A 12297-nucleotide genomic window follows, 5' to 3' on the forward strand; every position below is an offset into this window, starting at 1 on the left:
ACTGTATAATATCAGACTTAATCATGACATCTGCTAATCAGGGCAATAAAACAAAAATTGTGGATGCAGCATAATAAAAAAAGAAATTGAAAATGACCAGACTGCATGAAAACATGAAAACTGTCAAAATGTAAAGTAAATATTCGCCAAAAGTGTGCTCCATGTTAATAGAAAAGGGTGTAGCCCTCTTCATTTTAATTTAGAATTCAGTCACTATTGAAAACAAATACCAGTTAAGTATTTTTGTTGTTTAATAAGAAAAAACAAACTGATTACATTTTCTCATAAATAATATAAAAGAATATTGAGATAGACTGGTGATGTGTTCAAAGATTGTTCCTACCTTGCACCTTTGCTTACTGGGGTCAGCATCAGCTTCTCCACTCTGTATAAGCAGGTTTAAAAAAATGAATGCATAATATAACAAATAATATTCTAATTCCCCCTTATACAGATTTTATTTAAAGTGTTTCCCTTTGATGAGTTCAAACCCAATTGGATGTTTTGGATTCTGAATGGGGTTTTTTGTATGGTTAATGTCAAAACAAGAAGGTACTTAAGGAAAGCAAACCTGTTTTTCTAACAAGTAACATGGCAGTTCAAAAAGGGTGGTGCGCCCTTCAACTTAAAGTTAGGACTTAAGAACTGGAATCATTTAGGGAGCAGGGGAGTGTCTGTCAGACCTTACAACATTTCTATAGGGTTAAAATCTGGACTTTAACACAGCCATTTAAATTTTTTTTTCCACATTAATCCATTTTTTCCTAGATCTACAGGGCCATCTCAAAAACATAAAGCCTGGAATTAAAAAAAAAATAACTTCACTAATCTTTGAACTCGTATTTCCATCAATGATGAGAATTTGCAGAAACATGTGCTAAGCCAAAACAACCACTCCAACATCATCGTGGTTCTTCAAGAGGGAGCTATTTATCTTGTGTCGTATTTCTGAGGAATGAGTAAGGATGACAACATTTTATGTGTTCTTGGGGATGTTTTAGGGTATCTCTCATGGCTTTTTCTGTTACTGAATTTGAAACAGTTTTTTTCATTTCTGGATTGTTTCTCTTATAGTAGACAAAAAGCATTCACAACACTTTTAAACTCTATCCAGAGCATTACTTAACATTTGAGATTATAGCCTAGAGTATTATACTAACGTGTATGGGAAAGACCAATTGATTTGGGTTGTTAACCTTACAAAGTAAAGGGTCTAGCAAATGCTGTTGTGCCGATTGCTTTATTTGGTATCCATTATAAGTCCCTGCTTATAATTACTGCCTAGAACCATTTGGTTATTTATTTTTGAAAGTCAGGTTATTCTTCTGTTTTACATTTCTTTATTTCAGGTAGACATTCTTTTAAATTATATACATGTCGCTAACACTTTTTTTTGGCTTTGATTAGGGTTTCATAAAATAATGCAACATTTTTGACTAGAAAATGTATCCAGTAGAACAATTTGTGTTTTTTCAGCATCTTTTCTATTTTGTAGCTTGTTAAAAAAAGTAATTTTAATACATTCTTTTTGGTATACCTTTACTGAATAAAAATACAATGTGAAATATATTTACAACAATGTTTATTTCTTTCTGAAATAATAAAGAATACACCTGCTATATTGCAAATCTTTATAAAAATGGAAAAAATAAGGGTCTGGAATGTTTTTTACAATGTAGTGAGCTGTACATTAAAAGAGTATATACAGTATTAAGACTCAATATTCAGCTAGAAAAGATTTTAGCTTCCTCTATCCCCTAAAAAGTAAAAAAGATATAGTAAAATTGCTGTATTGGTATATACATAAACTGTTATATGTAGATTAACTTTAAAATAAAATAATGATGGGATGGATAATGACCACTAGCTTATTTGCATAATATGATTTTAGGAATTAAAAATCTTTGTTTTTCCATAACAAAGCTGTGCAAAATTATCTTTCTTTCTTTTTACAAAAGGTGGGAAAACAAGACAGTATTTCTGTTTTTATGTTAAGTTTACATGTATCAAAATAACTCACATTAAAATGTTTATCACTTTTAAATATTCAAACAGTTCTCTTTGTTTAATGCTTCAGTTTTGGAGCATTAATGCCGTCCAGTTATGTTTTGGCAGTAGTGAAAATGTGGTCTTTAATTTGCAATAAACATTGATTTTGTTGATTGGTTTAGTGTTCTAGGAAATTCTAATGGGCATGTTTCCACATATATCCCAGACACATTTAATTACAGATTTTATTTTTTCAGCATTAGTGTCTCCCTCACTGTATTTTTAGGCAGTCCACAAGCTTTACCCATGACTAGACAGCATAACCCTCTCTGTTATGAGCAAAAGTCATTACTGGAACAGCTCCCATCCTGGACAGGCTATACTCTGGAACCTGCTGACTCCGTTTTGAAAGATCCCTGGAGATATCAGTATTATTACTATTATCAGTCACCCTCAACTGATTGTACACAGGAGGAAGCTGGCTCCGTCTTGAACCATTTTGGGAGATGCCACTACGATTTTCAGTATTGAAGGAGTCATTTTTTTGGACTTTGTTGTAGTTTATCAATGCATGGGACCGATAACCCAAAATGGACTGAATACTGGAACGGATGCTTCCCCTTGGTGTATTGTTCTGGCTTACTGGAGCAGCTGCATCTTCCCTGAAAGAGCAAAGGTTAGAGAGATTGGGTTAATGGAGATTAGGTAGAAATCAATAAATGATCAATTGTAATTACATTAGAAAACCACCACTTTTATTAATTTTGGAAATATGACCTTTGGCTGTTCTGCTGCTCACCTGGGTATATAAATTAACAATTCCTTATTAAAAAAACTTGCTAATTGATTTTAATTAATTGTTCCAAAAACTACAACCTTCAGTAATAATTCAGCTAGTTAAAATCTTCACATTATCTGTCTCATGTTTTGTGAATGTCCTTTAATTAAACCTTTATAGGAAAACACATTTGTATATCTCTAGGATAGCCCTGGATTTCAAATAAGTCTTAACATCTCAACAGAAATATATGTGATATTACCAAAAGAGGTAAAAGTGTGCTATGAAAAATTTTAGACAAAGACTTACTTTACTGAACTGGAAGAATCCCATTTCCCTACCAATAGCTTTTTTGTGAAAGCAATGTTGTATGTTATCTCAATCTTGAAAAACATCACATTTTCTTTACGAGGATCTGTTCAGATTTTTTTCGAACTTAGCAAGAATTCATTAATGTAAGTTACTAAGGAACCCAGCCCAACAACTCTATTACTCTGATAACTAAAAAGGATAAGACCATCTCCATGGGAATGACTACTACATACATACTGTACTTGGTGAAGAATCTAGCATGACATTTGCCCCAGATAACCTTTACCCTTAATCTGAAGTTATCAATAATGTGGACAATATATTAATCAATATATTAATTCTGGACTATTCATCTTCTCAAAATAAAAAGCTAAAGTCCTTGTGTTATTTTGTAGATAGTGAAAATATAAATATTTACGCAGTGAGATCCCAAAATATAAATGGCACCCTGTCATTGAGGCAACATGTACAGAATAAGTCAATGATTTTAAAGCTATTTTTGCTGTCATACCAGATCTAAAGTTGTACTTTCACACTCACACTTAAAATTTCAAATGATTTAGTGAAGAAAGAACATAGCTTAAATAACAGCTACACACATGCATATAAATAAATAAACAGAAACTTATGTTAAAATTTACACAATTAGGAAATTACTGATGAAAGTGAAACTGACAGTTTGTTACACTTCTATAATGAAACCACACACTTATTTTAGACTTCCTGTAGACATAAATAAAGCAGCATCCGTACCTTCACTTTGTTATACACATATATAAAATGAATAACTTTTTCAAGAAGAACTTCATGGTTGTGTTTATTTTTTGGAACCACAACATGCAAGATAATTTTTCTTTTAAAATGGATTTTATATAAAATAATCAATTTCTTTTCATTTTTTTTGTGTTTTTGGTTAAATCATTTTTTTTTTACATTTGATCTCCCAAATAAATTATTTTGAAGTGAATCAATACCCAATGTGCCTCAATGTGTCTGCCATGTTCTTCACGGACTGGATCCTGCCATATTCCTGATGCTCCAAAGATAGGGTACAATTCTCCACAAACTCGAAATGGATATAGTGTAGCAGATATAGAAATTAAGATAATGGAGGCTTTCTACTTTATAATAATATACTAAGGTCTGAGTATATGTCCATTTCCACCTGAGCAATCTGATTGGTCAGTTTGGTTTTGGTGTGAATGGTTAGTTTGGCATTGGTAACGCAATCAAAAGCAAAGTGTGAGTGTAAGACACAAAAGGAGGAGTAAAGGCACAGGAGAATCACCTTGAAAGATGTGAAGTATAAAAGTGGACAGGAAGCGAACAAAGCATGTCAAAGAAGCAGTCTGAGGATCAGGCTTAATGGAAATGTGCATAAGTGTGGAAGCACCAGTCAATAGAGTTCTAGACACATAAGCATACTGAGGAAAAGCACTGAATGTACAAGTAGAGCAAGAAATATCAAATATTTTGTAGTCAGTCAGTCAGTCAGTCAGTCGTTTTCTAGCCCGGTTAGTCCTGAACAGGGGGGTGCTGGAGCCTACCCCAGCTAGTATAGGGAGAAAGGCAGGAACAAGCCCTGGAGAGGGCGCCGGTCCATCGCAGGGTGAACATACACAATCACACACCAACCACTCATTGTGGCCAATTTGGGATCTCCAGTTCACCTAACCTGCATGTCTTTGGACTGTGCGAGGAAACTGGAACACCCGGGGGAAACCCAAAAAGACACAGAGAGAACATGCATTCTATTGCCTGTCTCCAACAAGTGGTATGGCTAGTAATAAAATATGCCCTAATGTTATGTTCTAGTCTTTTATTTTCAATAACAGATCTTGGTGAGTAGGATCTCTGAGGATTTCAGTCGTCTCAATGTTATAAGTTTTATGCTCTCCTAAATCCAAGTTATCTCTTATACATATCTCATCATCATCTGTAGTGAAATACATCCTTTTCAAAACAGTATATATTTTAAGTGACTACACAGTGTTGTATATTTAAGGGAGGCATGTTTCTTTGCAGATTATGCTTATGTTGGCTTCCTTTCTTTAAGATTCTTGATCGCCTCTCAATGAAAAGAACTATTTATATTATAGAATGAATTCAGTGGAAGCCCAGTAACATACGCCCAGCCCTCTTTGCTTCCTGGCTAGACCAATCTAGACCATACACCAGTCGTCATCCTGAATTTCCCAATCAGATATGTCATCTTCCTTTATCTGTAATTAGGCTGTTCTGCTTGAAGGTGTGCTGATGATGTCTTTCAGATTTCACATCTGGGAAAAAGTCTATTTATTTATATATTTGTAAAATTGGTTGTTTTTTCTGAAGGCTGAATCCTCCATGCTAACATGTAAAAAAATAAAGTGTTTTGCAATGTCTCCTTCCTGATTTTTTTTTTTTTTGGAGATAATTGTTTTCTGTTTCTTGTACATTAGCACTTGATATTGTTATAGCTAAGAACATGCTATGTGGTCATCTCTTTTTCTACCATTGTGGTTTATTTCTGCTATTTAGGAGATGCTTATTAGTCAGACAAGCCCCGTCCAACCAATTAGGCCCAGGGAAGAAAAATAAACTTTAATGTTCTCCTGTAGTCCGCAGTAGGATCCCGGGAGAACTCAAATATCAAATGTAGAGACCACATTACTTGCTATCTTATAATCTTCTCATTACCACAACAACAAAGGTGACTTAGTGAAATATGTTGTTAGCATTGCCTGAAAATCCTTGTTTTTCAATTGTGTGCCAGCTGAGTTTTGTCAAGTTGGTATCATTTAAGTATTAATAGCAGGGCTTGAAGTGGGTTGGTACACACCAGTACATTGTAATGGCATTTTACTGTTTCTGTGGTGGAGTACTGGCAGGATCCTACTTCACTGAGAAATTGTGTTAAATTTATAATGCATTGTGAGGAAGAATAAGAAGCCAACAAAAATAGAGTACCAAGAATTATTTGTTACAACTTCAAGCAGTAATCAATAGTAACTGTTTAGTAAGTATCTAAGGTTGGGATTAATGGTTTCAATGTATCATATTCAATATTCTAGCAAATTAAGTGTCCCCTGTGTATCTTGAATATAATACTGTTTTTTTTTTTTACTTACTAACCTCATACATTTAGATTCATTCAAACCGCAACATCTAAGATGGTGGTAAATGTGTTGTTGTTTTCAGTGTGATGTTCATAATGGTGTTAACCCAATGCATTCGAGAAAGAAAGAAAGAAAGAAAGAAAGAAAGAAAGAAAGAAAGAAAGAAAGAAAGAAAGAAAGAAAGAAAGAAAGAAAGAAAGAAAGAAAGAAAGTGAGTGTGTGCAGTTCTAATTAATAAGTGGCTTTGTTTGTTTGATCAGACACCACAGGACTGGCAAGCAACAAACATTTTCCAGGTTATTATTGCTCAGCAAATTTATATTTTAATAATGTGCATGCACAGGTTTATATTTTTAACAATATTGCAATTATAAACCAATCATTTAATCAAATAAGAGCAATAACTATCTATTTCAGATTACTAACTGATTGCATGTCTGCATTTTACCTAGCAAGGCAGACTCTGTAAACAGCTTGATATTTAGCTCATATAAATCATTACAATGACTAACTAGCGGCAAATTCTTCCATGAAATCATATAAATTATTTTTGCTGTATTGGAAGATAAAAATAATTTTTACCTTTTTACATTTTGTTACATTTAAAGTAAATAAAGTATATTACATCTATCCATTCATGTTTTCTTATCTCGCTTAGCTGTGTATAGTGTCATAGAGAGTTGTAACTTAACAACACTGAAATCAAGGTGAAAATTAACTTTGTGTGATGTGTCTAGTTATATTATGTCTATTGTATATTTATTTTTTTTGCAAAGGTACTTACTTCTAAGTTCTATCGTTGACGAATTGCCATTTATAACTGTATTTAAGTTTTTTCCACTAAGAAAAACACTACTCACCGAATTTCATTGGCCACTTCCTTCTCGTATCTCTTCTTGTGGCAGCAACAAAGAAGGAGCCATATGAGCAGCAACAGAAGTAGAAGCAGAAGAATAGAACCAATCACAGCACCTGCTATCATTCCTGCCCGGCTGCCAGCTACATAAGAAGACATAGGGAACTCTTAAGTGACATACAGCAAAAACTTCAGCTGTTAGTTGGCTAGTACAATTTTCTCTTTAATAAAATCTAAATGACCAAACCAAATCTGAAATTATGGAAGAAAAAAGGTCAAAGGTTAATAAATGTGTCTAGATATATGATTAAAAAAAATCCATGGAATTTGGTGTCTCTGTTCTTCTACAGCATCAATCAAGATCTTAATCTCTAATTCTAATTGCAGTTTTGCAACAGAATTGCTGTCTGATTCTACTTACTAATGCAATTTAATCTGTATGTAACACTTTTAAATATCACCTATCTATACTGAACATGCTATTTTAAGATTACAACAGCTTGTATATATTTTATGGAATAAGTGCACAACCAGGTTTCACTGACTTGCTCAGAGTGACCAAAAGAACCAGCACCTTAGCCATGAGGCAACACATTCTGCCAATAATACAACTGTTACTTCAGATTCTAGCACAACTTTCACTCTTCACATCTATTTACTAGAATCACTACATGCAATCCTAGGATCACAGGGAGGCAGATCCTATGGGGTGCATGCCATAAACTTATTTAGGACCAATTAAAAGTCAAAAGTAGGGCACCCAGAGAACATTTCATGACTCTTTGAGGAATTAACAGAAAATTCTAAATAGAAAATGACTACGCTTGTCAGAACTTCATCTGCTACCTGCTTCAAAATTTATTTTATTATTATACACAGTAGGAATGCTCTAAAAACTTGCACTATATTACTTATTCTATGTATTCATCTGTTTTCTTAACCTGCTTCTCCCATTAAATGTTTTGAAAGACTTTTGAACCTTGTCTCAAGCAACAACATATCTAACTTATTTAGTGCCAAAAATTAACCTAGCATCTGTTTCTTTGGGAGGGCCTAATGTAAAGAAAAAGAAGCCTGAAAATATCGATTGGGTACATGGAGACCTATACACACACTAACCACAAGCTAGGATTTCCACTCAGCACTTGGGGTCTGTGAAGCAGACGTTTCCACTACCCGATCTTCTTCCTCCTGCTCTTTCCCTTATGCCTGTTACACAAATGTGCTCTTATAGTATTACAGTCTCAACTAATGTTTATGATTTTATTAAAATGTGCCTACAGCTCTTGTTCAATGAATACAGTAGGTGGCAGGAGGAGAGAAAATCAGAACTAATAAAGTAGGCTGGTAAAAGATAGTATGTAAAATCTAGAATTTAATGAATTATTTATATATGAAAATGGAAAGTACTTAAGTTGTATTTAAGCACAATGATGAGGATTAAGACAAAAGCATCCAAAATTTCAAATGACTTAAAAACTCTCTTAAACATGAAGAATCACTTTTGCAGGGCCAATTAGGTTTTACTGTTTTTTTCCATTAAAAAAACCTGCTTTCTAATTTTATCAACTCTCTGGAAAGATTATGAGAAAGTAAAGAGCCACTCAGTGTGACTGCATGAATTTCATGAGCATTATCAGAATACAATAAAACAAATAAAAATAAAATCTGAGCTTTTGTAGTGGAGTACTTACGTTTGAAATCATGCAGCTCTAGGACGCACTGCTGCTTCCCCAAAGAGTTTTGAGCCATACAGACATAAGATCCAACAAAGCTTGAGGAGAGATTTTTAATTAAGAGAGTTCCGCCATTTGGATCTTTAAGAGAGAAGAAGCATTATAATACTTCACTAACAATGACCAAGTTATTTCATATTTGCGCCATTTGAATCCACCCAATAGAATGCGTTTGGAGTCATAATACATGTTATACTGTAAATGTTCATCAAATTGTACAAAATAGTAAACTTGAACATATTGACACACTCAGTGGAACAATCCTTGAATAAGCATCATTCTGTACAATTAATGTTTTTTATATACTGTATTACTGTCATGCATACGTATCTGTGGACCGCTCTTCAGGCTACTCTCAGGTATGTATTACTGTAATGTTTAAGGTCGAGGGGGGGTGCTGGCACTAACATTTTCCTCTCTTGTTCCCACTGCAACACGGACTAGACACCCAATAAGAGAACTTGACTCCGCCCCTATGGGTCCCCATGCTATAAATCCCACTGCTGACAGGAGAAGATGTTTAGTCTTATACTGAACCAGAGACAGGATGGAGTTCTCTGTGGAGAACTCTATCTAGCCTGAGAGGGATATTTTGTAGAGTCTTTCTTTTGGTGTGCAAAGCGACCCGAATTTTTGTTTCTTATAAGAAAGTTTTTTTGTTAGAACTAAGCAGGGGTAACTGGCTTGGCGCCCCAACAGTTCCAGTGGCAACTTACAGTTCCTTCACTCAACCAAATTACTTATAACAGAGAGCAAGACTGCAAGATAATTTACAAAGCATACAACAGAATAAGGAAGTACAATAGATAAAGTGTAAATTATATTTGATGAAGGAAGAAATGACTTGAAAATATTCATCCACCCATCAGTTGTTTAAACACCAAAAAGAACAAAGGCTGGGAGAATACATCTAGACAGAATTGTCATTAAAAATGGATGTCTTTACTGAGAATCTCCTGTGTGGGCAGTTGGGAATTATAATTAATTCTCTATGTCCACCAGTTGCAAGTGCAATTGGCAAACAGTTATGCCTAGAAAGGTTGCTCACAGTGCTCCTTGATTAAGGTCATTCATCCAGATTTTCCAATATTAAGTTCCATCTGGGTAACTGTAGTCTGGACTGATTTGGTAGACAAGATAATGTAATCGAGATTACTCAAACTTTAATGAAGTATGTCAGCGTTCCAATTTCTGCTTAACAGTAATATTTCAAAGGAAAGGTGAAACCTAGGTCTTTGTGGATTTTCCGTGTCCTTTATCAATTGTTGTATGTTGTAGTTAAGTGGCAAATTAACCTTTTAAGGAACCTAACACTAAGGCATTTACCCTCTGTATTTTTTTTCACTTCATCCAAGACTAAATACACCAACTTTGACAGAAGGCAGTTGTACTGTACATTCTAAATGAGGTGAGTATTTAATTTTGTGAGCTTGTCTAAGTTACCTGAGGTAGATAGTCAGGTTAAGCAGTCAGAATAATTTTTTCCCCATTAATTATTTCCATTAACTGCTCATTTTCTTTTATATTTTCAGGGTGTTAATATAACTAAGTAGAATGTGCAAGGATCCTGCAGTTTGTAGGATGACAACTGGTGATCATTTCCTCTGTGCCAGTTGCAGTGCATGCCCCTATGTGTTCTGGAGTATGCACGTATGTACATAGGTGGCACTCACTCACTTGAAAATGATCTCATTGTCACTTGTATATTGGTAAGTTATCAGGGCATTACAGTCCTTTAAAGATCATGTTATTGCTCTATTGGAGCAGAGTGGACTTAGTCTTGCTAGTTTTGGAACAAACCACCATTTCTTACAGTATGTCTCCATTGTAGATGCACCAGTGTTTAGTTTGTTCTCCATTTCCTCAAAGGAGAATGTCTAGTTACATGAGAGGATCTCATCAGTACATTTTCCACAATCTTATTTTAGTAAGGCTATTTATGTTAAAATTGAAAAGTTTATGTAACAGAACAGACTGCTATAACTGTCACTGAAGTATGTTGACCTTCATGGCTAGCCGTCAGCCTGTTTGGAAAGGATTTTTAATGGCCTTTCCAGCCAGATGTGGTCAAAGCGTACATTGAGGACTCATTCTGAAACTCATTTGTCATATATGTCATGAAGGCCAGTACCTGTCCAGGTGTGAATTTTTGGAAATAGATTGGGCTTACAACCTGAAGATATTCAAATCTAGATTTTCAAATAACTTTAACATTGGTCTTGCCATAAAAACTATAAGCAATCAGATCTTAAATCTTCACATGACAAAATACAATGGTCTTCAGTTCTTAGAATCTTACAAATTCTAAGTAAATATCATGTTTATGTTGATGATTCCTATATTTGGAACACCTTTCAATCAAAGAGTACCTCAGTATGTGGCTAACTTGATAAACATGAAAAAATGTCTGAAACTTACCAGATTATCTGTTATCACTGTTATAATACAGTAGTTGAAAATTGAAATTAGCAATGCCTTTACTTCCTTAGACAACATGGAGGACAAAGGAGTCCATCCACAGTGGATGCATAAGATCCTGGCATGGCTTCTGCTCGGCCTATAAACCCTATGCAGATGCTGGTGCTGTGAGGCAGAAATGCTACCTCTGTACTACTGTTCTGTTAAACAATCTTTACTAAACTTCTTTAAATTTCACCAGAATAAAACTAAATGTATGCCTATAACTTTGGTTCAGTTCTTGTCACTTGATTGCAAGCTACACGTGTTCTTCCATGATTCAGTTAGATAAGTGAAGCACATGCATGTATGACAACATTAGCAGTTCTTTTTTTTAAGTTTTGATGAGCTGCTTCACTTCTTGCTCATTTCACAGGAAGAAACAGTGACTTCCTGCTACAAAACACTCTTTTTTATCACCAGCACTTTACGAACATTGCCATGTTCAACAAAACAAACATTTGGCTGAAACAGCCTGAAAACTGCTCCTGACAGGAGTTTACTAAAAATCTTAGATGTAAATAGTGTCATTGAAAATAAAGGCAAATAACTTTACAAGCAGTTGAGGAGCATGCTGGTCTAGTGCTACAATGCCAGAAAAATGTTTAGGTGTGTACAGCCCCTTTGTAAAATGTTAAATGTAAAGTTGAATGAACACAGATACGTTTTTATTAGCTGCCTTCTCATTTAACTAATCTCTTGGCCTTTCATTGATATTCACATACTTACCCAAAATGGCTGTGCTGGGCAGTGGTCCACCAGTCTGCATTTGCCAGCTATAAGTAAGGGGAGGTGAGCCTTCAGATGATTTACAGTGGAGAATCACTGTGGTGCCCTGTTCCTGGTTGCCTTCTACCCAACAATTGGGTATCGTGGGGGGCACTATGGGATACAAATTGAAGAAAGCTGAATATGAGGCGATGTGTGAATCTCAAACTTGGCAGGACTGGTAAAATACAGAAAATAGTATTTGCTAGGTGGTTGAGTCCAATATACAAATGATAGTGAAATATCCTAATATGTGTAGACATGACCACCAATGACTTACTGATTACAGGCGTATCATGACAA

The 12297-nt window shown here is 34.8% G+C and overlaps 1 protein-coding gene across 2 annotated transcripts in view; it reads right to left on the reverse strand.

Moving 5' to 3' along the window:
• Positions 1-1565: 1565 nt before the first annotated feature.
• The window catches only part of LOC114655405 (coxsackievirus and adenovirus receptor homolog), a 34985-nt gene continuing 24253 nt past the window's right edge, over positions 1566-12297 (reverse strand). For both annotated transcript variants that reach the window (XM_028806365.2, XM_051934876.1), the window contains 4 exons: positions 11956-12108; positions 8728-8850; positions 7038-7176; positions 1566-2651 (listed from right to left, as the gene is read on the reverse strand). In XM_028806365.2, coding sequence (XP_028662198.1) covers positions 2300-2651; positions 7038-7176; positions 8728-8850; positions 11956-12108 — 767 coding nt within the window. In that variant the 3' untranslated portion in view covers positions 1566-2299. The remainder of the gene's footprint in view (positions 2652-7037; positions 7177-8727; positions 8851-11955; positions 12109-12297) is intronic.

The sequence above is a fragment of the Erpetoichthys calabaricus genome, chromosome 1 (genome assembly GCF_900747795.2).
Source record: "Erpetoichthys calabaricus chromosome 1, fErpCal1.3, whole genome shotgun sequence".
Classification (NCBI taxonomy): Eukaryota; Metazoa; Chordata; class Cladistia; order Polypteriformes; family Polypteridae; genus Erpetoichthys; species Erpetoichthys calabaricus.